Genomic DNA, 26,765 nt, shown 5'->3' on the forward strand with positions numbered 1-26,765 from the left:
TGTGTGTGTGTGTGTGTGTGTGTGTGAGTGTGTGTTGGGTGTGACTCCAGACATCATTGCTGGAGCACTGTGGGATATTGGGGGAGTGCTCCGGCCCTGCAGAGCCTAGTCTCCGGACGTCCCAGGGCCGTATAGAGTGCAGGAATCGGGAAGACGGATGGACAGACAGACAGACGCACAGAGCCACTGTCACCAATATCAAAGTCATTGTTGTTTCCCCACCCCCCTTTCAGGTTGCCATCCAGCAGAATGCCCCTCCTGAAGAGTCTAGGGGTGGCAGACCCCAAGGTGTCCCGCGCAGGCACCCTGCCTCTGAGGAGCTCTCGAAACCCTTTTGAGGAGGTCCCAGGGATGGCAGAAGACGAGGTCGGGGAGCTGGGGACCCTGCCCAACGGGTCCTCTTGTCGCCGCCGTGCCACCCTGGAGAAGCTGGTGGGCCTGGCCCCCTTCCGGCTGGGCTGGGCCCCGGGCCGGCGGGCAGGTAGCCCAGTGGATGGGCAGCCCCGATCTTTCCTGGGCCGCGTGCTGCCCCCCGGGTTTCGCAGGAGCTCAGCCGACTTTGGGCTCTTGGCCCGGCTTCAGGGCACCCGGTCACAGAGCACGGACGAGGTCACTGGGGAGACGGCCCGGAGGCTGGCCTTCCTGAGACTGGGGCGTGGGCCCAAGGCCCCAAGAGCATCACTGTCAGAAAGGGTGGTACCTGCAGGCGAGGCTGCTCCTGAGCCTCCACCCAAGTTACCGGAGCCCCCAAAGATGAAGGAGCCCCTGTCAGGTGAGTGGGGGAGGAAGGAGCCTGGCCCAGACCTGGGAGCATCATAGGACCCATTTCCATCTGAAACCTGGCCCATCTCGGGTCTTCATACATAACCCCAACCCAGCCTCCACTTGTGTGGTCCTATGTCCATTTGTAGCCACACCTCTAACATGCAAAAGACCCCAACTCCTCCTCACCACAGTCCTGATGCCAGCACCAATCCCCAAACTCCCACCCTCCCCCACACAACTGCTGTTTCCACTGGCCATCCCCAACCTGATCCTCCAGGCCCACAGTCACAAGCAACTTCAACTTCAGTCCCAACTCCAATCCCCTCCCCATTTTCAATGTTAACCCTCCTTGCCTCTTCAACCTCACACTCCGCCTCTCTCCCCTCTCTAGCACCCGCCTGCCTAACCTGCATCCTTCCCAGTCCCATCCTTGTCCTGGTCCCCAAACTTCAACCTCAACGGGATCCTCAGCCCACCTCCATCCTGGCTCTCAACTCTCAATCCCCTCTCAACCCTAACCCACCTCCCCACCCTCCACCTCCACCTGATGCCCAGTCTTCCTCTTCAAACCCATCTCCAGTTCAACCTTTACCCCATCTCCCAACAATCCCCCTCATCACCCACCAAACTCCGCACTTAATCCACCGCATCACGGGTCTCTAACTCCACACAGATCCCCCCCCCCCCCGCCAATCTCCACCCCAGCCCTTTCTCCGAAGACCATCTTTAACCTGATCTCTCTGCTCAAGAGGGTCAGGAGCCCGGCTGCAGTCTCATCACATGTCCGTCTTCCCTGGTCCCAGCCTCCACCCGGTCCTCACGTCCACCTTTCTCCCTTTCCTTCCCCTGAGACCCACCTCCGCCTCTACCTGCCACTCCAAATCCCCTGCCCAACTTTCTTTATCAATCTTATTCCCACTCCTAGCTGCTGTAGTTCAAGTCCACCAGCTCTAGGGGGAAAGGAGGAAACGGTTTGTTCCTGGACAGGTTGACAGCCTTAGAAACCCTTTGTAGGGTCCTTGTGAGTCAGAATGCGCTCGAAGGACAGTGAGCCTCGAGCTTGTTTCTGAGTCAGAACTGACTCCACGGTGGTGGATAGTTTCTCCCCAGCCTTTCTTTCCACCCCCCTCCCCAATCCCATTTACAATCTTCCCTCCCTCCTGAAGCCCAGTCTAAACTCCGTCTCCACCCTAAGCCTCCCTCCGTCTCTCACTTTGTACACAGCCCTAGCCACCATCCCAGCTGCAGCTTTAAGCTCCCACAGCCCTGCGCCTCGCACTGCCACCCTTAGCCCCAGTGCCGCGACAACTCCTGTTCCGTTTTCCCCTCTCTACCAGTTCTCAACCACATTCCAATCCCAGCCCAGCCTCCACCTTCCTCCACTTCAGTGCCCCCACCCTCCCCACCACCCCATCCTCCAAACTCCGTTCCCCACACCAACCAGGTTCCAGCAACTTCAGCTATAATTCCCCCCCCCCGCGTGCCCCCCACCCCACCACCTCTAACTCTGCCTCTGTTCCATCCTTGCCTCTGGGCCTCACTGGGGACAGGCTGTCCCCTGGCTGGGAATCTCAGGAGAGCCTCATCCTCCTCTGATGCCCCCCACATCCTGGCCAGAGGCTATTTCAGCTCCAGCTCCCTGGGGACTGGGGGGTGGGGTGGGGGCAAAGCAGGGAGGTGAGGAGGGGGTGACGGGCCCCCGCCTTCTGGAAACGGATGGGCAGAAATAGCGCTGGCCAGGAAATCAGTTCTCTGCCAGGGAGGAAGTGGAGGGGGGAGGAGGTGTCAGGGGTAACCCTAGGCCGTGGGGACCCTCCCAGTGCCTTCGCTCAGAACCCTGCCCTCCATCCTCGTCGCTCTGCTTTCTGGGGGAAGCCTGAATTCAGAGTGCCAGATCATCCCACAGCCATCTCAGACATCCCCCCTCCCAAAGACCCCATTCCCCCATCTCTGATCCTCCATTCACCCACCTCCAACCTGCCTCCCCCGACTCTCCATCCTCCTCCCTCCCCTACTTTACCTGCCTCTCCTAGTCTTTCCTCATCCCTCCCACCTCTGCTTTGCCTCCTCCACCCCCTCCACCCTCCACAACCCCTCTCACCTCCCAGACCCCCTTCCTGTTGCACTGGGATCCCTGTCTCTGACCCCTCCCCGCAAGCACTTTTCCTACCCAAACCCCTCAGTTTCCTTCACCTACTCTATGACACCCTCCCTGCTCCTCTGAACTCCCCAAATTCCATCCCCCTCCCTGGACCTCTTGCTCCCATGCCCACCCCCACCCTCTCTCTCCTCCCCCCACCTCCTACCCTAACCCCTCACTTTCCTTGACTCCTTCACCCTCATTCCCAGCCATTAGCCTTCCCCTGCCTCCTCTCTAATCTACTGACACCCCCTCCCCCCACCCAGGGCTTTGGAACACCTCCCCCAACCATTCTCCCTCTCCAAACCTCTTATCCCTCCTCACCCCCCCCATGGACACCCCCCCACCCCCAGTCCCTCTCCTGTCTGCCTCCCTTTCTTCCCCAGTTCTGGCCCCCTTCCCTCCTCTTCCCTCTCCTCTCTCCCTGTTCCTCACCCCAACCACCCATCCCTGACCCCAAATTTCTAGCCAAGTCCCTCCTCCACCCTCCCCCACCCCTACCATCTTCACCCCCTACCCCTACTCCCGACCCTTCCTTCTAATCCCTGGTTGCTCCCAGAGCCCTCACACCTCTCCCCTTCCCCTCCAGATACGCCCCCCCCCCGCCCCGTGTCGTCCCCCCACCGACACCACCCCCTTCTGCCCCCCGCAGTGCTGGAGATCCTGAGTCTGATCCAGCAGCGCGAACTGGCACGGGCCGACGAGCACATCCTGGAATTAGAGGCGGAGGAGCTGGCGTCGTCGGGGGGCGGCGCGCCGGGGCCCCCCAAGGCTGAGGGCGCGGGCGGCGGTCGCCGCGCTCGGGACGTGGCGCTGCTCTACGAGGCTCTGCAGCGCGAGCTGTGGGCGCTGGTGCGCGAGACGCTGGCGGGCCCCGGGCCGGGCGCGGGCGCGGGCGCGGGCGCCGTGGCGCAGCTGGGCCAGGTGCTGGTGCAAGAGGAGGCGGCCGACGGGCGCCGGGGCCCCGGGGCTGCCCGCAGGCTGCGCGCGCGCTGGGCCGAGGCCGTGGCGCGCGCGGCGCGTGAGCGCCTGGAGGCCGCGGCGCCCGGGGTCCCCGGGGGCCTGGCCGGGCAGCTGGAGGCGCTGCGCGCGCGGCTGCTGGAGGACCTGGGCGTGGTGCGCGGCCGCCTGGCACCCGCCTACCCCACCAGCCTGGGCGCCTTCGGTGTCTACCTGCGTGGCTATCACGGCGCCCTGGCTGAGTGGCTGGGGGCCGCCGCCCGCCGCCGGCTGCCGCTGACAGACCGCTACGCGCTCCTACACTGGCACAACCAGGTCTACCCGAGGTGAGCCCGCAGGCGATTCTGCGCAGAACGCGTGACTCCTCAGGCCCTTGGTCCTAGGACTTGATAAGGGCCCCTGGACACCGCCCCCCTCCACCCCATCCCTCACCACTGGGACGTCTCCACCTGTCCTCCGGCGCGCTCCTTGCAGCTCTACCGGTTCCAGTCCTAGGACCCCAGTAGCGTCCACCCTCCCGGATCAATCTAGAACCTCAGTGGTCCAGCTGTTCCACTTCTCACCGTGTAACCCCTGCCAAATCCGAGAACCACAGTGCCACGAAACCTTCCCGATCCCCCCTCGTGGCCAACCCTCAGTCCTGATAGCATGTCCAGCTCAGAAACCCGAGCACCTGCACTGGAAGCTTAGCACCAGTGACCCTGACACACCCAGAACTCAGCACTGCCCACTGGTCCAGCTCTGATGCCAAACACCACACACCCTTCTAGATCTAGAATATCAGCCTGGACACCCGTACCACTGACCCTTCCAGACCTAGAACATCAGCACTGCCCCCTGGTCCAGGTCTGACGCCAACACCACTGACACACACCTAGAATCTCAGCCTTGACACCCATACTGCTGACCCTTCTAGACCTAGAACCTTATCACTCCCCACTGATCCAGACCTAGAATCTCATTAGCATTTTTGAGCTTCCAATGGCTTTCAGTCCTAGAATTGTCACTCTCCATGTGGGAGCCCTGGACCCTAAGCACCACAGGCCGGTCCGGCCCTAGCACAGTGATACCGTCCGTGGTCCTGGTTCTAGTGTATTAGCATCACTCACTCTTCATGCCTCACTCACCACTGTTGAATCAATTCCGACTCCCAGAGACCCCCTGTAAGATAGGGTAGAGCTGTTCCTGTAAGTTTCTGAGACTGGAACTCTTTACAGGAGGAGCAGCCGGTGGTTTTGAACTGCTGACCTCCTAGTTAGCCCAACACATCATCCACGACACCACCTTGTAAAGCACCGTTTATCCTTCCAGTCTTAAAATCTTACCCCTACTGACCCTTCCAATTCTGGAACAGTAATGCCATGGACCCTTCCAAACCCAGAACCTTAGGCACCACGGGGTTTTCCAGATCTAGAACCTTCCTGCGGTTGCCCAGCACTCAACCTAGAAGCCCAGAACCCCGTCCCGCCAACACCTAGAACCTTCAGCGTAACCACCACCCAACCTGGAACCCCAGAACCCCATCCTGCCAACACCTAGAACCTTCGGCATAACAGACCCATTTGCCTCTAGAACCGCTAGCATGGTTGGCTTTTCCACACCTAGAGCCTGGACATCATTGGCCTCTCCAGACCTGAGATCCTATTAGAATCACCGGCCCATCCAAACTTACCACCTTACATGCTCAGCACCCTACCCACTGTGTACCCACCACCCAGTCTGAGAACTTTCAACACGCTTGTAGAACCATAACACGGTCCTTTCTTTCCATCTTAATACTGCCCAGCCTACTGTCCCTAGCATCTCCCAGCCTAGAACCTAGCACCATGGACCTTTATGAACCTAGAACTCCATCCAACATGGTTCACCCTCATCCTCCAGCCCCTGCCCCTTGGGCTCCTGGCATCCTTACCCCACCCTCTCTTTTGAGCCTAGGATGTTCGCAAGGTTGGCCCTCCCCCACTCAGAGCGTCCCATCTCAGAAGCTTTGTGTCCATGAGCCTTCAGTTCCTAAACCAGAGCCCCCATGTCCCCTAAGGACTCAAACTTTTGACCTTGTTGACCCCTCTGGCTTGAAGATGTTCTACAACTCCAGTGCCTCTGGCCTTCCCCGGTCTAGATTCCCCAAGGACCGAGGCTTTGAGTCCTGCAACGTTGCTAAGAGGCGGGCTCAGTGATTAGCCAGGAACTGGGTCAGGGATGCTCACCTGGAGAGAAAGGGAGTTTGCTCCACCCACGCCACAGGTGGGAGCGTGCAGGGCGTGAGTGGCCCTGCCCAGACAATCCCAGGATCCTGGGAAGCAAGAAGCCAGCCTTCATCATTCAGGTCTTGCCATGTGGGGATCCGAGTGCCTTTTAAGAAGGGGTGCTCTTGTCCCATCTCTGTGTGATGAGGCCGGTGGGGAGTTTGGCAGCTTCTTGAGGCAGTGAGACCTAAGTTTACCACCCACCCCACCCACCCACGTTTGTGGGGAGAGGGATGGTGTTTCTGGCTGACAGTACCTCAGGAACAAAAGCCATGGAGGGACGGGGTTGGCTAGAGATGCTACCGCGCAGGCGTGGACATGCAAGGGACTTGAAGGAGGGGAGTGAGGACCAGACTGGGGAGGCCAGGTGTGGTGGTGGAACTAGGAGCGGAGGTGGAAAGGAAGTGTTGTCTGGGTGGAACCACGCCTGGGTGTGCCCTTGAATGCCCGATTGAGCATCGAGCCTGGACTTGGCCTCTATGAGTCTTGCCCGGACACACCATCCATCAGGGAGCTGACTCAGCCGGAGCCAGGGGAGCAAGGATTCCAGAAACTTCCTTTGAGGGATGAGCGAGGCTGGCCCAGAGAGAGGAAGGGAGTGGTTCCGGGTCATTCACACAGTGGATGTCAGGAACTGGCAAGGGTTCCGACTGCCTGGCCCCACCCTTCACTGACCCTCCTGTCTCTTTTCCCCCCACCCCTAGAGAGGTCCTAGGGCTGGTGGACCTGGTGGCCCTGGAGAATGGTGAGCTGGGGACCCTCCTGTCCCCCGGCACCCTGAGGGGTTTGGAGGATGAATGTATCACAGATGTCAAGGTACTGGGACTTGGCAATTCAGGAGTGCTGGTGGGGGAGGAAGCTGAGGTGGAGGATGGGGGACCCATTCTCCTTTCTTTCACTATTTTTCCCCACAAAGCCATTTTACTGGGAGTTAACACAGATAGAATATCATCCCCTCATTCCATCCCACCCAGCAGTGGGGTCCAATTGCTAGCCCCGCTCACCCTTTTCCTTTGCAAAGAGGAGCCCTGGTGGGGTCGTGGTTACGCATTGAGCTATGAACTGCAAGGTCAGCAGTTTGAACCCACCCACCACTCCGAGGGAGAAAGACGAGGCTCTCGACTCCCGTCAAGAGTTACAGTCTCAGAGACCCACCGGGGCAGCTCTACACTGTCCCATAGTGTCACCACTATGCACTGGAATTGGCTCGATAGCGATGAGTTTTCAGTTTCCATGGAAAACTTTGGCACTCTGTCCCAAAGCCTCTCCAGCACGGACACATGCCAACTCATGTGGTCATTTCGAATCCCAAACCCACCATTGTCCAGTCTGTCCCAACTCATGGTGACTCCTACGTGTGACAGAATAGAACGGCTCCGTGGGGCTGCTCACCGCAAGGTCAGCAGATCGAAATCCCCAGTTGCTCCAAGGGAGAAAGACGAAGCTTTCTACTCCCACGAAGCATGGCAGCCTTGGGAACTCAGTGGAGGCGGTTCTCTACCCTCTCCTCTAGAGTCTCTATGAGTCGGAATTGATTTGGTTTGGTTTGAGTTGTGTTTTCTGTGTTAGAATCTGACCACAATGAGATGCCCAGGCCTCTCTTCTGTAGTACACTCCTGGGTGGGTTTGAAGGACAACTGTCAGTTGAGCGCACCCTGCTGGGCCCTAGACGCCAGCATCAGCGCTCACCGTGTCTGCAGAACCTGAAAAACAGACCTGCTGTCTGGGTCCAACAGAAACCAGCACCGCCCACTCCTGCACCACCCTCATGACGGTGGTGCCTGAGCCCAGTGGTTGTCAACCTTCCTGGTGCCGCGACCCTTTCATACAGTTCCTCATGTGGTAATGACACCCCCCACCCATAAAATTATTTTCGTTGCTGCTTTGTCACTGTCATTTTGCAACTGTGATGAATCGTCATGTAAATAGCAGATAGGCAGGATGTCTTTTCATTGGTACAAATGGAACATCATGAAAGCATTGTGATTCATCACAAAACAATATGTCATTATAGATTGTGAAATATTCATGTGTTTCCTGATTGTCTTAGGCGACCCCTGTGAAAAGGTTGTTCAACTCCCCAAAGGGGTCACGACCCACAGGTTGAGAACCGCTGCCTGAGCCCATTGTTGCAGCCACTGTGTCCATCCATCTCATCCGAAGAGGTCTTCTTCTTTTCCGCCGACTCTTCTTTCCCAAGGATCCCTGGTGGCCTGGTGGTCTATGATCTGCAAGGTCAGCAGTTCAAAACCACCAGCCACTCTGTGGGACAGCGAGAGAGAGAGAAAAAGAAGGCTTTTTACTCCCATAAAGAGTTGCCATCTGGGAAACCCACAAGGGGCAGTTCTACCCTGTCCTGTAGAGTCACTATAAGTCAGCAGGGACTGGAGGGCAGGAAGTTCTTTTTGTTCTCCATGTTACCAAGCCTCATGTCCTTCTGCAGGGACTGCCTTCTCCTGGTCACCTGCCCAGAGAATGACAGGCAGATGAGCCAGGGGACGATGAGGTCACAGACCCGTTAGTTCACCAGCTATTCACCAGAAGAAGCTTAGAAACCATCGGCCCTCACTGTTTGGGAAACTGGCGTTTCTGTTTCTGTCAGCAGCGATGCAGGGGGCTGTACAATATGACGCATGCCATTGCCATCAACCAGATAGTTCTCGTGAAAATGCTGGCGTGGCAAAGGTCGTGTGAGGTCATATTTTCAATAACAAAAAAAATGGGGGGAAACCCACTGGATTGTCTATTGTGGTTATATATTATGGATATATCTCTATCTCTATCTATGTCTATATCTATCCATATACAGAACTCTGCCATCCACTCAATTCTAACTCATAGTCACCCTGTGGTGTGGCACAGAGTAGAATTGCCCCCGTGCGTTTTCTGAGACTGCAATGCTTTGTGGCAGTAGAAGGTATCCTCATTCTCCTTTGGAGCACGTGGTTTTGAACGACTGACCATGTGGTTAGCAGCCCAGCATGAATATGGACACATGGTGGAATAGTGGTTATATGGAAATCTGGTGGGGCTAGTGGCTATATGGACACACACACACACACACACACACACAGACAGGTTACTTAGAAGGATGAGGCTCTCTACTTCCGTAAATATTTACAATCTTGGAAACCCACCGGGGCAGTTCTCTGTCCGATAGGTTCACCGTGAGTCAGAATCCACTCTATGGCAGTGAGCTAGATGGATACGTCTCCTTCTCCAAAGAGTCCAGGCTTGGAACCTCCACCCCCCACCCCAGGGCAACTCTACTTTGTTCCACAGTGTCTCCATGAGCCCCATTGATTGGCAGCCGTGAGTTTTAGGGTACCCTTGATGGTTACAAGCTGCACAGCCCCCCCCACCATTTGGCCTTCCTTTCCATTGGGGGGCATATGGTATGCTCCCTTGTGCCTGTGTTTGTGGGCACGTTCTGTGTGTGACATATTGTCCCCCTGCCTCTTGTTTACCTTTCCTCTGTTGATGGCCGGCCGGCAGGGTCATTTCCACCTCTTGCCTATCAATGATTGACTCTGGCATGGGATGGCTGGGGGTGGGGCTTTTGGGTCCAACCTGCCATTTCCACATCACCTTGACTGCTCTCCCTAAGGCAGCGGTTCTCAACCTGTGGTTCGAGACCCCTTTGGAGGTCGAAGGACCCTTTCATAGGGGTCACCTGGTTCATAACAGTAGCAAAATGACAGTGAGGAAGTAGCAACAGAAATAATTTTATGGTTCGGGGGGGGGGTCACCACCACCTGAGGAACTGGATGAAAGGGTCATGGTGGCATTAGGAGGGTTGAGAACCATTGCCCTAGGGGTTCCTGCGTGGACTTGAGGGTTGAGATGATGGGGAACAGGGAGAGGCCCCCCTGCCCCCAGGCCAGGCAGCCCTGACTCCTGCCCTCTCCTCTCTCCCCGCCACTCCAGGCTCAGACCCGGGCAGCCCTGCTCAGGGTGCTGCAGGAAGACGAGGGGCAGTGGGGGGCTATCCAGGAGCAGCCGGGCACTCTGGCCCAGGATGTGTGTGAGGTAGGGGGCATGGAGAGAGGGAAGGAGGGGGTGGAACATCTAGGCAGTGTGGGGAGGAAGGGTGGGACCTGATGCCCAGCTAATGCCTCCCCCTCTCCTGGACCCCCTGCAGCTGCTGGAGGAGCATACAGACAGAGCACCCGGCATCAGCCAGGAGTTTGGGGAGCGGATGGCCTACTGCTGCTTGGGGGGGCTGGCCGAGTTCCTGCAGAGGTATGAGGGCAGATGGGTGTGAGGCTCAGGGCCTGGGGTCCAACAGCTGGGACAGATTGATGAAAGGGAGTGGAGCAAAGGTGGGCAGGGGTGCTCAGTGGGATCCCCTGGGGGCCCAGCAAGGGGCGGAATCCAACAGCAGAGCTCCATCTGTCATCCCTTACTCTCCTTGCCCTCCTGCCCCCCTGCCCCCCAGCTTCCAGCAGCGCGTGGAGCGGTTCCATGAGAACCCAGTGGTGCGGGAGCTGACAGCAGCCAGCTACATCAGCAGGACAATCTCCTTGGTCAACTATGGGCCCCCCCTGCGGTGAGCAACTGAGCTAGCAGTGTGTGTGTTTGATGTGTGTATCTTCTCTGGGGGACAAGTGAACTGGGTGGTGTGCTCAGACCCTGGTGGGGGCGAGAAGGGTCCTCAGAAGTGCAGGAGTTGGGAGTCCTAGAGAGAGTGACGAATGACAGAATAATCAGGACAGCAGACAGTGGACAGAGTCATCAGTTCGAGCCCACCAGGGGGAAGAAGTGGTCACCTGCTTCTGTAAAGAGTTATAGTCTTTAAAACCCTCTGGTGGGGCGGGGGTGGGGTACAGTTCTACACTGCCCTATAGGGTCTCAGTGAGTGGGAATGATTTTAAAAGCAATGGGTTTGGGATTTTCAATGTTATGGGGGGAGAAGGCCAGGTCTCTAGGCCACAGAGCTGTAGGGTGGGTGGGTTTGGACCTCTGACCTTTTTTGGTTAGCAACTACCACCCCCCCCCAATCCCCAACAAACTCACAGCCATTGAGTTGATTCTGACTCACAGCGACCCAGTAGGGGTGCTAGAACTTCCCCTATAGATTTCTGAGACCCTCACTCTCTTTGGAATTAGAAAGCCTCGTCTTTCTTCCGAGGAGCGGCTAGTGGATTTGAACTGCTGACCTTGTGGTTAGTAGCCCGATGCATAACCACCGCTCCACCACCAGGGCTCCTGTTTGGTTAGCATCAGCATGCTTTCACCACTGCGTCTCCAGGGCTCTGTTCCGATTACATAGACATTTATAGACAGCAAGTGTATTGAATAATGTGCATAGGCGTTCTTGATGTTTCTTCTTAGTTTTTCTCATTAAAATACAGGTGGTAGAACATTATGCACACCTCGGCCCTGTCCCCTTGGGGATCTTTTCAGATTCCTGCAGCAAGAGTTAGCATGCCTCTCTGGTCCTTTGGAAAACCAGAACCTTGTTTTCCCGTGCAGAGGCCCCATCCTTTGTTTAAGGGGCCCCGGCTATGCGGTGTGTTGCGTGCTGGCTGCAAACCACAAGGTCAGCAGTTCAAAACCACCAGCTGCTCCTGGGGAGAAAGAGGTTCCTTTTTACTCCCGTGAGGATTTATAGTCTCAGAAATCCACGCGGGACCTTCTGCCTTACCCTATAGGACACCAGGAGGCCAGCATTGACTCGCTGGCAGTGAGCTGGTGATGGGGATGGCCATCTGGTTCACCCAGGCACCAACTAGTGGCGTAGTGCGTTGCTCGTTGGGCTGCTAACTGTGAGGTCAGCAGTTTGCGCCCAGCAGCCGTGCGGTACAGGAGAAAGATGAGCCTTTCTACTCCCATAAACAACTGCATTTTTGGGGACTCGTGCGGATAGTTCTACCCTGTTCCATAGGGTCACCCTGAGTCAGTCAGCTGCGATAACAGTGAGCTATTGGGTCAGTCATCTGCAGAAAACAACCATGCACACACGTCCTTCCCCCCCAAAGACTGGAGGGCAGAGGGACATACTCCCAGGGTGCACCTGCTGAGTCAAGTGCTCCCTTTTGAGTAAGACTTAGGGACACCCCCACACACACACACACACTGACACCCAGAGAGGCGGTTAGAGAAACTAGGATTCAGCTCTATGCGTCCCTCCCTCAACATATCCTGAACCCCCAGACCTTCCCCACCTCCACCTCCTGGCAGCCCCCTGACCTTCCCAACCCCTCCCACACCCCCAACACCCCCAGCTCCATCAGCATAAGAGCCCAAGGAGAGACAGGTATCGGGGCTGGGCTGTAGGGGGCTCCTTCGCTTTTGACCCCACCAATCCCACAGGACCCTGGCTGAGCGCCTGGCCCGAGTGGGGCCCCCGGAAAGTGAGCCGGCCAGGGAAGCAGCAGCCAGTGCTCTGGACCGAGTGATGCGGCTCTGCCACCGAGTCCTGGCTGACCTGCTGTTCCAGGAGCTACAGGTGAGTGAGGAGGAGGGTGGGGTGGAGGTGCAGAGCTAGGACAGGGAATGCCACCTCCCTGGAATTCCCTTCCGCTCAGTTCTCCTTGCTGGAGAAGTCTGCCAGGAGGAGGGGGCTGGTCCAGTCACAGGGATAAGTTGTGTGTGTGTGTGTGTGTGTATGTTGGGGGGGTTGGGGGTGCAGGAAGGAAGAGGTGGGAGGGAGGGGGCAAGGGGAGGTGAGTTCGCTTCTGGTGGTGGCAAGGGTCTTGGGGACTGAGTGGAACCCCTTTCTGGAATCCCCTTAATCCTTAACCAGCCTGCCCCAGGTCCTCAGACTCATCCACCCACATTTGTCTGGGCTAGGACTAGTGTGGGTGAGAGCCTGTGAGTGGAAGGGGATTGTGGTGGACAAGGAGCAAGCCTAAGATGTGTCTGCATCCCTGCTAGTCACGTGTGGCACATCAGCTCCTGTCCTCCTTCTGCTTCGATGCTGCACCACCCACTCTTGCCCTCTGACCCCCTCTCCACCCTCACTGGGCCCTGGAGGCTGCTCCTGGAACGTGGCCCTCTCCTGCTGCCCTCTCCTGCTGCCACAGGACCTTTGCACCAGCTGAGCCCTCTGCCTGGTTGGCTTCTTTCCCAGAACACATAGGTCTCCCTCTCTGACCCTGTCACCTTCTCAGTGACCACTTCCCTGACCTCTCAGCTTACAATAGAAGGCCTCCTGCCCGCCCCCCACCCCCAGGCTCCCCTTCTGGTTTCCTTCCCTCAGGGTTTGCTCCAGTGCATTGCCTGCCTCCTGTCACGCTATCTTTTGCTGAATTGTTTTTGTTATTATCTGTCTTTCCACCTTGGAATGTTAGCTCCTCACGGGCATGGAATCTTGTCTTGGAATTTTTTTTTCCCCAAAAAAGGAGTCTTGATGATGGAAAATTTTCAAACACGCACAAAGGTGACTGGGATGACAGAGTGACCCTTGGTGAACCCGGCACTCACCATCAGCAACTGTCCTTTCTCTTTCCTCCCCTGTTCCCACCCAGGGGTTAATCTAAGCCTCTCATTCCATTCATCAAACATTCAAGCTGGATCGCCCCAGAGATAAACAGAGCGAACTCCGAAGCTCCCTCCCCCCAATGCATAACGAGGTCACATGTTATAAGTCAGAACTGCTCCGGATAGAGGGGTGGTGATCTATACAGGCCGAGATCGCCAGGCAGGCCTTTCTCCCGCAGCACCTCCGAAAACAAAACTGACTACCGTGGTGGGTGTAGGGGGTCGATTCGGACTCATAGTGACCCTCTAGGACAGGGTAAAACTGCCCCTGTGAGCTTCTGAGACTGTAATTATTTAAATGGGGGTAGAAAGCCTCATCTTTCTCCTGTGGAGCAGCTGGTGGATTCGAACGGCTGACCTGGCAGTTAGCAGCCCACTGTGTCAACCACAACGATGTCACTAGGGCCCCTTGCAGAACCCCAGGGGGGTGGCCTCAAATCTCCAACCACTAACCTGGCAGACCTTCTGAGCCCAAGGGCCTCTTTGGAAACACACCACCACAGGCCATCTTCATGCCTAACCCGGGGAGGGCACGCCCGGGTTCACCATCCCCTGTCTGTCTCAAGACTTGAACATGCGCTGGTTTGGCTTCCAGGAAGTGCCCACAGGAGGCAGTTATTAAACGACTGAAGGAAGGAGCCCATGGTGGCCCAAACAAATGGATTTGCACTCAGCTGTTAATGGAAAGGTCGGCAGTTCGAATCCACCCCCAGGGGCGTTTGAAGGAAGCCCTGACAATCTTCTGCGGGAAAGCACAGCCGCTGAAGGTCCACCCAAGCAAGGAGGTTGGCCCTTGGTGAAGAGGTTCATGGTGGAGGAGGGTGTTTCAGGGACACGCCCCATGTAATGTGTGAGGATGGCCGGATGGAAAATGGATGTGTTCTGTAAACCTTCACCGGAATGGATAGTAAAACGAGTTTTTAAGAGAAAGAAAGGGGGGCGGGGCGGAACGACCCAGCCGAGCAGGGGGTGGGGGTTGACCTGCGGTGAAGAGGTTCATGGTGTGAGAGGGCGTTTAAAGGACACGCCCCCAAGGGGTGTGTGAGGATGGCCGGATGGAAAACGGATGTATGCTATAAACCTTCACCCCAATGGATAGTAAAATAAGTTTTTAAGAGAAAGAAAGGTAGGGGTCAGGGGAGAGGAAGGAAAGAGAAGAAAACCCACTGGAGTGGACACGCTGCTGGGGGTGTCACCAGGTGTTGGGGTTACCTTTGGACAAATGGCTTTTCTGCGCTTCCCTGGGCACCCAGCCTCTGGGGACACTGAGAGGGAACCCTGGGGGATGGGGGGTTGCAATGAGCCAGTGCTCCCCACACCAGAGAGTAGCCATCGGCGGCACCTCCTGAAATGTATGGGCTTGGAGGCAAGCGCTCTCAAAGGGTGATGACTTGAGCCCACCAGCCACTCAGCTGGACAAAGATATGTCCGTCCTGTCCGTCCGTCTGCCTCTGTAAAGATGACCCACTGGCCCTCCAGTCCAACCCGACCCTGAAGGACGGAGGAGGAGAACCGATTCTGTCCGAGAGGGGGTCACTCAGGGAGGTTTTGTTTGGGGGCCAGGAAACCCAAGTCTATTGCGACTCCTAGTGACCCTGCAGGATGGGATGTGAGGCCTCTCTGTCTTTGATGGGGACGGACAGTTGTATGGATTCTCCTGGCTGGTGGGTTTGAATCGCTAACCGCGGCATGCTTAGCAGCACCCCCATCTTCCCCCCACCCCCCGTCGCCCCATGTAACTAGGGCTCTCTTTTTGGGTTTATAAACCCATAGGATTTCAGAGGCTTGGTGAATAATTTATTATTATTATTTTTTTAACATTTTGTTAGGAGCGCTTACATAGATCATTACAATCCATAGTTCCTTTAGATCAAGCAGAGTGGTACACGTGCTGCCATGATCGTTTTCCGTACATCTTTATTCCTCTTGCACTCCTGGGTATCAGCTCCCTTTTATCCCCTTCCTCCCCCATCCTACCACCCTCCCTGAACCCTTAATATATTATAATAGGGATTTCCCCCCCATAACTTACACCTTCCAATGTATCCATTCATTGGTTTGTTCCCCTCGAGTGGGGTTATACAGTCATCGTTGCTATCAGTTCCCCTTTCCTCCCATTATTGTTTCTGAGGGGTTTATCTATCTTGGATTCCGTCCATTGAACGGCCTTAATTGTACCAAGGTACACACACAGGTCTAGCAAGATTAGGAAGGTAAAACGAAGGCCATAATCGTGGGAGGGAATTTTAAGAGAGCTAGAGGATTGCTCTGTGTTTCATCAGTGCCCTACTGCACCCTGGACATAGCATCCCTCTGTGCGGCCTTTTTGTGATGGAGCAGGACAGCCTAACTTTGCTCCTAAGTGGTGGCTGGGAGCTTGAAATCCCTGATCTTTGAATAGCAGCCCAGCCTCTTTATGGTTGGTTTGTTTCACTACGGTCCAGCCCATGTCAACTCACAGGGACCCTATAGGACACGGTAGAACTGCCCCTTCCCTTGCGGGTTCCGAGACTGAAACTCTTTATGGGAGTAGAAAGCGTCATCTTTCTCCCACAGAGCGGCTGGAGGTTTCGAACTGCTGACCTTGAGGTTAGCAGTCCAATGAGTAAGTAACCCCCTGCCTACTCCACCAGGACTCCTATGGTTGGTTTAGAGCAACAGCAAATTCATTTTGTCAGCTGTCTGTGTGTGTGTGTGTGCGGGGGGTGGGGCTGGATGTATTATATCGGGGACCTCTGCTCATTTGATGCTCATAGAGTCCCATGAGGTCCATCTCTGGGGGAAACTGAGGCACAGCAAGTGGGGTGCAGACAGCCAACTTGGCTTCTAGGAAACAGCTCAACTTCCTACTGAGATGAGAGTGAGCACTGTGGGAGGGGAAGGAGGGTCTGCTTGTTGCAGGCCAGATTCTTGGAAGCAGAAGCTGAGAAATAACAAGATAGCAAGTCCCCAGATTCTTTGTACACAGAAGAAGCAGCCTGGGTCAGTTTGTTACAATATAGAATCTGCTTTTATCTAGTTTGGAAACTGCAGAGTCTCCGAAAGAAACCAGACGCAGCCCTTCCACTCTGCCCTCCGAGGTCCCTATGAGTTGAAATCCACTCAGCGGCAGGGGGGTATAGATGTTTGAAGGAACTCTGATGGCTTTGTGGTTATGCGTTGGGCTTCTGACTACAAGGTCAGCAGTTCAAACCCATCAGCTGCTCCGGGGGAGAAAGACTGGGCTTTCTACTCCCATAAAGAGGGGCCAGTTCTACCCTGTTCTATGGGGTTGCTATGAGTCAGAATAGACTAGATGGCCAGGAGATTGTGTCTGAGTTTCTTGGGTGGTCCCAGGGTGAAGTGTTTGGCTGTTGAGAGGTCGACAGTTCGAACCCCCCCGCCGAGTGTTATAATCTTGGACACCCTATGGGGGGCATTTCTACTCTCTGCCCTAGAGGGTCTCTGGATTGGAACCCCCCTGCCCCAATGGCAATTGGTTGGGCTTGATTGAGTCCCCTGGGTGGTGCGTTTGGCAATCAACTACCAGCCTAAAGGTTAGGTTTGGACCCATGCAGCCGCCCCCCATGGACTCACAGCGACCCCATCGGGCAGGGTGGAACCGTCCCGGTGGGTTCCCAAGACTGTAACACATTTCTCCAGGGGAGCGGCTGGTGGTTTCAAAGGGCTGACCTTGCTGTCCGTAGCCCGCAGCGCCACCACGGCTGGCCCTGGTGTCAGAGGGAGCCGGGGAGGTCCCAGGAACTTGGTTGAAAAGAGCGAAGAAAGGGGGTGGAGGGGAGGCAGGCTGTGACCCGCGCCCCTGTACCCGCAGCCGCACTTCAACAAGCTGATGAGGCGGAAGTGGCTGAGCAGTTCCGAGGCCCTGGATGGCATCGTGGGCACGCTGGGCGCCCAGGCGCTGGCGCTGCGCCGGATGCAGGACGAACCCTACCAGGTGCGCCTGCCTTAGAGAGGTGGCAGCCTTCGGGGCGGCGGCGGCGGCGGGGCTGGGGGCGGCTCCGCGGGAACTGGGGTGCAGGCGGGATGGGGGCCGCTGGGGGCGGACGTCACCTGGTGGGCCCCAGGGTGGGGACAGGAAGCAAGATGGGGAACGGTTGGGGACCCGGTGGGATTGTGGGGTGTGTGCGTGTCATCGCCGTCTCCCTCCTCTCCTCCAGGTGCTGGTGGCAGAGCTGCACCGGAGGGCCCTGGTGGAGTACGTGCGACCCCTGCTCCGTGGACGCCTGCGCTGCCGCTCTGCGCGGACCCGAAGCCGCATGGCGGGGAGGCTGCGCGAGGACGCGGCCCAGCTGCAGCGGCTCTTCCGGCGGCTGGTGAGTACGGGGCGGAGCTGCCAGGCCACTGGGAAGCTTGGTCCTGCTAAGACCCCGGATTCTAAAGTCGGGGATTCTCAGAAGACCCACTCACGTTCCCCTAAACAGTCAGTTTCTACACTTCCCACGTGTAACCCTCCTGGGCGCGGTTCCTTTGTGAGAATGAACCGGCTTTGAGAGAGTGTGTGTGCGTGCCTCAGTTTCCCCCGCTGTAAAATGATAACAATAATAGTTCTAGCCCGTTGTCATATGGTGCCTGGGTGGCGGAGCAGTTTCGGCTGCACTACAAATCAAAAGGTGGGCGGTGCTGCGGAGGAAAGGCCTGGCGATCTGCTTCCATAAAGCCGAGAGCCCAGGAAACCCTAACGAGCAGTTCTACTCCATACCACATGGGGCGCCAGGAGTCGGACTTGGGTTTCTGGTTTGTCCACTGCAGGGATTCAGTGAGCTGATTTCTGATAACCCATGAGGGCCTACCGAGTACAGCGTTAATCAAACTCCCTGCCATCGATTCCATGCCAGCTCATAGCCACCCTATTGGGCAGTGTAGAACTGTAGGTTTCCCAGACCACAACTCTTTATGGGAGTAGAAAACTTTTTCTTTCTCCCTTGAAGCTGGTCGTGGTTTTGAACTGCTGACCATGTGGTTGCAGCCAACTTGTAACCACTGTGCTACCAGGCCCTTACATCCAGCCTATACGCCTCTGCATTTTCCTTCCAGAAGCATGTCTCACTGAGCCCTCACCCTGAACCCGCTGGTTGGCTTCAGTACCCTGGTCGCAGAGAAGAACTTCAGCGACTCCTTTCTATCAATTCTGACTCATAGAGACCCTATGGGGCAGGGTAGAACGACCTCCTGTGTGTTTCCGAGACTATAACTCTTTACCGGGTAGAACACGATCATGTCTTTCTCCCATGGAGTGGCTGGTGGTTTTGAACTGCTGACTCTGTGGTTCGCAGGCAACTTGTAACCACTACGCCACCTTTAATACTTGCTGTCCAGGAAGTATTGCAAGCACAAATAGAAGCCAAGTCACAGGTGCTCAGGACTCGGGCTCAGGATGCAATGCCAATGGTCAAGCAGGAACCGACTCCCGGGCTGTGACTGAGTATACAGGACAGAACTGGCACTGCGGGCTTCAGAGACTATCAATCTTTTTGAGAGTCTTATCTTTCCCTCTCGGAGCACATGGTGGTTTTAGCAAGACAGTCTTTCCAAATCCAAGACAACAACTGGTATCTGCGCTCAACTATAGTATCAGCCAAGAAGCTCTGATGGCAGCATTGTGCTGGTAACTGGAAGTTCAGCAGTTCAAACCCACCAGGGGCTCCAAGGGAGAAAGCTGAGGCTGTTTGTTCCCATAAAGGAGACCTGGTGGCATTATGGTTACAGGTTGAGTTGATACCTGGCGGGTCAGCAGTTCTAAACCCCCAGCTGCTCCTTGAGAGAAAGACAGGGCTCTCTATTCCTGTAAAGAGCAGTCTTGGAAACTCACAGGGGGCAGTTCTACCCTGTTCCTATCAGTTAGTATCAACCCAATGGCAGTGAGTCTTTTTTGGGGTCTGCTTCCGTAAAGATTTGTGGCAACTCTTTGAGGGCACAGTTCTCTGTCGTGTAGGGTCACTCTGAGTTGGAACCTACTAGGCAGATGTGAGGCTTTTTGTTGTTGTTGCTGTTTTCTGTAATCAAGGATCTATTTCAGAAGCTTCCTAGACTGGAGTTTCTCGAGTATCTCCCACTTTTTGCTTGTCTTTCTGCAATGTATGTTGGGATACTTGCCCATCCACACAGTTATAAGAAAGAAGACAGAGACCCCTTGAGCCCTTTGCCCAGTGTCCCCGCACTGGTAACAGTTTTGCCAACTTGGACTGGATTTGAGGGATGTGGAGGAGTTCCAGATTATCTGCAAAACTGAGACAATGTATTTTGTTTCTTCAGATCGTCAAAGGGTTAACTGTTCCCCCCATTTTTCAGCTGGGGGAAACTGAGGTCCTGAAGGGCAAGGGTCTGTGGAGGGAGGGTGAGCTTGGGGGAGGGGGATGTCAGGGTGCAAGTGTGATTCGGTCACCCCTCCTCTCCAGGAGTCACAGGCCACTTGGCTGGACGCTGTGGTGCCCCACTTGGCCGAAGTCGTGCAGCTGGAAGACACGCCCAGTATCCAGGTGGAGGTGGGGGTGCTGGTGCGCGACTACCCAGACATCAGGTGAGATGCTCTACGTGGGGCTCGCTCCTCTGTGCAGGCAGCCTGTCCCCTGGCCAGCTCCGCAGCCGCACCGCCCGCCAAGGTATCCAAGCCGGCCTGGCATCCTTCCCGCAGTTTCCTGCCTCTGGGCGAGGGAAGGAGGCGGCGAACGGCGAGCGTGTCTGACGGCCGTTTCCTGGTGGGAGCAGGGCATTATTAATATGCCTCCCCCCCCTTCCCCGCCCCTCCTGCCGGTGCCGCCGCCACCAGGCTCGCAAACAAACAGGCGGTCACAGGAAGCCCTGGCTGGGGACTCGGGGCCGCCCGGCGGCAGGAAGGGGCCGGCCCCGCTGCAGGGCCGTGAAGGACACGGGGACACGCACTGGCACACGGGCGCGCACGCACACTGGGGGTCACCCTCAGCCACAGAGACAGCAGTCGCAGCACCAGCACACTCAGAGGCAGCCAAGGGACAGAGTGGAGCTGCCTCAGGGGGGTTTGCTGCCACGTCTTTCTCCCGAGGAGCAGCTGGGGGTTCCACGCCAGCCATTCTGTGAGCAGCTGAGTACTTAACCACCGAGCCACCAGGGTCCCCTTGTGACCGAGGCAGGCCTTGCTTATGGAGGTCTTAGGTCGGGCCAGACCTTGACCCAAATGTCCCGGCCCACCGTACCATTCAGACCTAGGTGATAACGCGGTTCGAAACCAGTCACAGCTCCTAGGGAGATGAATGAGGCTTTCTACCCCTGGAAAGAGTTACAGTCTCAGAAGCCCACGGGCGGGGGTGGGGGGTGGGGCTACAAGTCTCATAGGGTGGCTAAGGAGTTGGAATTGACCCGTGGGAGTGTGGGTGCTGCAAACAATAAACAGCCCTCAACTCTGAACAGACAGGTGGGTAGTTCTAGTCCACCCTGCGGGGCCTCAGATTAGAAAGGCCTCGAGATTGACTGAGAATCCCCAGGGAGCCCAGGCCTACACTGATGCGGGCAAGGGTCACCATGGGGCACAGTTCATCATGGCAAGACTTTAGAAAATAGAATATCTTCAAGAAAGGAGCCCTAGTGGCACAGTGGGTTCCATGTCGGGCTGCTAACCACAGGGTGAGTGGTTTGAATCCACCCGCCAGTGCTTTGGGAGGAAAAGGAGGCTGTCTACTTTGGTAAAGAACTGCAATGTCAGAAAAACAAAACAAAACAAAACAAAAAACAACCAAAAGGACCAAAAAAAAAGAATTACAGTCTCAGAAACCCACTGGGGCAATGCTACCCTGTTCTGTAGAGTCAAGATGAGTCAGAATTGACTTGATGGTTGGGCCATGTTTGGGAGAATATATATATTGGAGAATATATATATAGATATAGGGGAATATATATGGAGAATATATATGTGTGTGTGTATATATATATTCTAGTAAGGGCCAACTGCTCAGAGGGCTGCAAATAGACACCATGGCTCTCCTGGGGGGGGGGGGACTTTAATGGGGCAGTCTGTCCAGATGATAAGAAACAAACAAACACCCACTCGTTCTTCCCATGAAGTTGATTCGGACTCCTAACGAGTCTGTGGGACGGAGTAGAACTGGTCCTATGGGTTTCCCAGGCTGTCCCTCTTTACGGGAATGGAAAGCCTCATCTTTCTTCCATGGAGTGGCTGGTGGGTTCGAAGCACTGATCTTGCAGTTAGCAGCCAAACGCATAACCACTACACCACCCAGGCTCATGTCAAGGTGGCAGTCCGAGAAACCCTCTTCTGGTAGGGCAGTTCTGTGCCCCAGGGTCTCACAACCAGTCAGCGTCGATGTCACAGCAGCAGGTTCAGTTTGGGTCTTTGGTTTTTAGCTCTGAATGTCACTGTCAGCACATGGAAGTGTTGAGACTCACATCTTGGCAGCAGGCTGGATGTAGGCCTGTTTGATTCCCACACTGTGGTGGGTGGCGGTGGTCATGGTAAGGGCACCAACACCCCAGTGTAGTTCCTACAGAGGAAGCCTGGTAGCACAGTGGTTACCCGTTGGGCTGCTAACTACAAGGTCAGCAGTTCAAAACCACCAGGAGGAAGATGGGGCTTTCTACTCCCATCAAGAGGGGAGAGGAGAAGATGGGGGAAAGGGAATGGGGAGCCAACAAACCCAGAGACAAGGGAACAACGAGAGATCAAAAATTGATAGCCAGGAGGGCATAGAATGCCTGGTGGGGTTCAGTCAAGTGCAATGTAGCTAAGAGGAAGTAGAGAGAGCCAAATGAAGGTCTAACATGATAGTGGGACAGGAGAAAAGTAAAAGGGAAAGAACTAGGAGGCAAAAGACATTTATAGAGGTTTAAACATAGGCATGAGCATATGTAAATATATTAATATATATTGATAGGGATATTATAGGTCTATGTACATATATTTATAGGTTAAGTATTAAGGTAGCAGATGGACATTGAGCCTCTAACTCAAGTCCTCCCTCAATGCAAGAACACTTTATTCTAATAACGTGGCATTCTGTGACGCTCACCTTTCCGACACAATAGATGAAGACAAAATGGGTGCATAAGCTAATGTGAAGAAAGCTGATGGTACCAGGCTGTTATAAGATATAGCATCTGGGGTCTTAAGGGCTTGAAGTTAAACAAGCAGTCACCTAGCAGGGAAACAACAAAGCCCACACGGAAGAAGCACACCAACCCGTGAGATCATAAGGTGTTAGATGGGATCAGGTATCAGAAGACCCCAAACAAACAATCATTTCAATGTGCACGAGGGGGGTTGGAATGGAGACTCAAAGCCCATCTGTAGACAATTGGACATCCCCTCACAGAAGGGTCACCAGGAAGGGATGAGCCAGCCAGGGTGCGCTAAGCATGGATGAAACACAACATTCCTCTAGTTCTTTAATGCTTCCTCCCACCCTAGACCAGAACGTGTACACTGGTACAGATAAGAGCCCTTGACACACTGAATCCAGGACAGATTAAATCCCTCAGGACCAATAATGAGAGTAGCGATACCATGAGGGTAGGGGGAAGGTGGGGGAGAAAGGGGGAACCAATTGCCACGATCAACGTACAACCCCCCACCCCAGGGGGACAAACAACAGAAACATGGGTGAAGCAGATGGTGTAAAATATGAAAATAAAAATAATTTAATAAATTATCAAGGGTTCAACAAGGTTGGGAAGGTGGGAAGGAAGGGAGGGAGGAGAAAACAGAGGAGCTGATACCAAGGGCTCAAGTAGAAAGAAAATGCTTTGGAAATGATGATGGCAACATATGTACAAATGTGCGCGATACAATTGATGGATGGATTGTGATAAGAGCTGTAAGAGCCTCCAATAAAATGATTTATTTAAAAAAAAAAGTTACAGTCTTAGAAACCCGCAAGGGCAGTTCTACCCTGTCCTATAGGGTCGCCATGAGCTGGAATGGGCTCGATGGCAGTGAATCTTTATTCTGGTTTACAGGCTGACCTCTGAGATAACGAGGGCTGGGTTCCAGAGCCCTCCGTCATAAAGCCAAGGTCACCATTAAGAGAGTCACATGGTTTTGTTTCCCAGGGCATATCAAACTTACGTTTCCACTCTCCTGGGGGTGCTGTGGGTTAGGCATTGGCCCTCGAAACACAGGAGGTGCAAACCTACCCATCACTCCTGAGGAGAAAGACGGGGCTGTGTCCTCCTGTAAAGATTTACAGACTTGGAGACCCCATAGAGATTTACTGTGAGTTGGAATCTACTCAGTGGCAGGTTTCTTTCTCTGTCTCTGTGTCTATTAAGTGTGCAATATCGACAGGCATGGAGTTGATGCCGATTCATAGCGACCCTGTAAGACAGAGAACTGCCTTGCGGGGTTGTAACTCAATGTAGGGGTAAAAGACATCTTCTTTCTCCCGAGGAGAGGCTGGTGGTTTCGAACTGCCGAGCTTACAGTTAGCAGCTGACCTGGTCATCCACTATGCCACCAGCACGCCTCGTAAGTGTGCTGTGATCACAGCACAAGGGAAAAGTCTGAAAGGCGGTGGAGATAAGCCAAGTGTGACCCCACGGCCTGAAGTGAGCAAATGTTGGTGGGAAAATGGCTCAACACAGGGTCGCCACAAAATCGTCATGGCGATTCGAAATTCCAATATCTTTGAGGTGCAAAAATAAAAATGAGAGAACCAGCTCCTGAACCCGGCGAGGCAGAACCCCACGCAAATGGATGGGCATGAGTCCTGACCCAGGCTTCAGTTCTAGAGGCTCGGGCCTCTAGATCAAGGTTCTAGAAAAGACCCTGCTTCTTGGGCTCTGGGGTCACACAGGGACTGTGGTTCCAGCAGTCTGGCATATTGGCACTTCTGAACTTGAATCTTGCATCATCGACCTGAAGCTAAGGTTGACCTTTCTGAAGCGGAGCTGGCAGGGGCCGCTTCAAGGCTGAGTTTGGGTGCTATGGCCAGGAGCTGGCTTGGTGCGGCAAGTTCTTGGGTCCCTCTTTGGGTGACTGGTTTGGAGCTGCCATGGTGGTTGGCATTCGAGACAGGCATGTAGGAAGGTGAGGACCCTGAGCTGGGCTGAAGATGGTGGCAACGATCCCAGAGCTCTTTGGGCAGGAAAGTTCTGGACACGAAGGTTGGGTTGAGAATGTTGAGTTGACAAATACTGGTTGTCCTAGAGTTGGGTGTTTTGGGTCCATGCTGTGGGGCCGAATGAAGAGGATAAATGGAAGCTGCTGGGTTTAGGCTTGTGGTAGAGAGGGAGTGGGTCCCAGCGTGAAGTTCCTGCTTGGGGTGAGGGCCCCCAGGGCTAGTGCTGGGACGGAATTTTGCTTCAGAATGCTTCTGGGACTGGATTGGGGAAGGACTAAGTGGGCCGAGGCAGAATCTGGGGTGGAAGATTTCTGCATGGGGAGGTGGGGGAGGGTGTCTAGATTGAGTTTGAGATGAAGGTTCTAGAAGGGCAGTGGTGAAGAGGTTCCAGATCTGTACCTGGGGTGGGGTGAGTTGGGACAGGATCAAGGGTGGACACTTCTGGTCAAGACTGGCATGGCCATCGCGAGGTTGCCTCCGGGATGAGTGTGTAGGGGAAATTCAGGATTTACCCTGCAGGCTGAGTTCAATAGGCAGGAGGCTTCTAGTGTGGAGCCGGAGGGAAGAAGGCTGACCTAGGTGGAGGGGAAGATGGACAGGCAGTTTAAGCAGGAGCTGAGTCTGGGTGAAGAGGGAGTTTCCAGAGCTGGGCTTGGGAGGTGAGGGTTCTGGAATCAATTCAAGTGTGAGGATTTGGAAAGTGGTTGGTTGGAGGTGAGGAGCCCTGGTGGACTAGTGGTTATGGGCCAGGCTGCTAACTGCAGGGTACGCAGTTCGATCCCACCAGCCACTCGGCAAGAGACAGACAAAGCAGTCTGCACCCTTATGAGGGGATGGGTGTAGGGAAGATCTGGTATGAGGGGCTGGGCCTGACGTGGGAGGGGCCTGGAGAGGGCTGATGGAGGGGAGGAGGGAAGGGTTGGATTAAGGGACCTCTCCAGCTACCCCTGGAGTGGCGGGTTCTGGGGTTACAGTTGACGATATTCCCCAGCCCCCCCCGGGTGGGGTCCATAGCTGAGGACCCCCTACACCCCTACCCCACCCTCCTGTCCCCAGGCGGAAGCACGTAGCCGCCCTCCTGGACATCCGGGGTCTTCGCAACGCCGCTGCCCGCCACGAGATCCTGGCCGTGGCCCGGGACCTGGAACTGTTGGAGGGAGGTGCCCTGGTCACCCCCCGGGACCGCACCTTCTTCTCAGACATCCCGGTGCCTCGGCCGCCCTTCTGCCTGGGCCTTCCGCTGCTCCTGGGCCGCGCCCGGCTTGCCCGGCCTCAGCTAGCCTGCCTGCCCCTGCCACGATCTTCAGCTACACAGCGACCCCGGGCCCAGTCCTGAGACCCCCTAGCCCCCTCCACCTCCGTGCCTACACCCCGCCCCTCCATCTTTGCTGCTGACAAATCATCCTCCTGAACACCCCCTCTCGACTCCCCTCCTGGCACCAGAGATCCTGGGATGAGAAGATGCCGGGGGAACACTAAAGCCAAGGGGACAAGGACTTGCCCACTCCGCACAGCCCATCCCCAGACAGCTCCCCTCCCCCAACCCGGTGGGGTGGGGAGGCATCTGGAAGGTTCCACCATAATATCCCAGCCAACACTCCCTCCCCCCTTCCCCCTCACCTCAAGGTCTGGCCCCAATCCAATGTATTAGGAATGTACGATACTTAGAATAAAGAGGTTCTATTTAACACGAGGAAGGGCTGAGTACCAAGTGTGTGATTGGGGGGGGGGGGGGTTGGAGGAAGGATGGGGGCAGGGAACGTGGCTTCCAAGGCCGGGCTGGAGGCCAGCTCTTGGGGTGGAGGGAGTCGCTGTTGGGGCCAGGAGGCCCAGTGCCTCCCCCAGTAATACCCCCACTCCCACACCCCTCGCTTTGCATGGGGTCTTTGTGTGACGCCCAGGCAGGACCTTGGCCGATCTGCGCAAGATAGGGTCCCTGGTCTTGGCAACCAAAACGTGTGCCTCTGGGTCTTGGCCGGGCTTGGTGGCCCTGCCCGGCCCCGCCCTGCCATCCATCCTCAGCCGGGAAGCCGTGTCAGAAGAGGAAGGAGGTGGGGGGCAGGGCAGCGGCATCCAGGGCGCCCTCCTGGATTGATGCAGGAAAGCTTTTCACCCCACCAA

At 55.6% G+C, this 26,765-nt stretch overlaps 1 protein-coding gene across 1 annotated transcript; it reads left to right on the plus strand.

The window, feature by feature from the left end:
• Positions 1-248: 248 nt before the first annotated feature.
• EXOC3L2 (exocyst complex component 3 like 2) lies at positions 249-26,291 on the plus strand. Its single transcript, XM_075537398.1, has 11 exons — positions 249-772; positions 3,558-4,191; positions 6,816-6,927; positions 10,039-10,140; positions 10,253-10,353; positions 10,550-10,660; positions 12,427-12,562; positions 17,411-17,533; positions 17,757-17,912; positions 19,995-20,116; positions 25,701-26,291. Exons 1-11 carry the CDS (start codon positions 250-252, stop codon positions 25,978-25,980), a joined length of 2,400 nt encoding a protein of 799 aa, XP_075393513.1. The 5' UTR covers position 249; the 3' UTR covers positions 25,981-26,291.
• The last annotated feature ends 474 nt before the right edge of the window (positions 26,292-26,765 follow it).

This window comes from Tenrec ecaudatus, chromosome 18 (assembly GCF_050624435.1).
Source record: "Tenrec ecaudatus isolate mTenEca1 chromosome 18, mTenEca1.hap1, whole genome shotgun sequence".
Classification (NCBI taxonomy): Eukaryota; Metazoa; Chordata; class Mammalia; order Afrosoricida; family Tenrecidae; genus Tenrec; species Tenrec ecaudatus.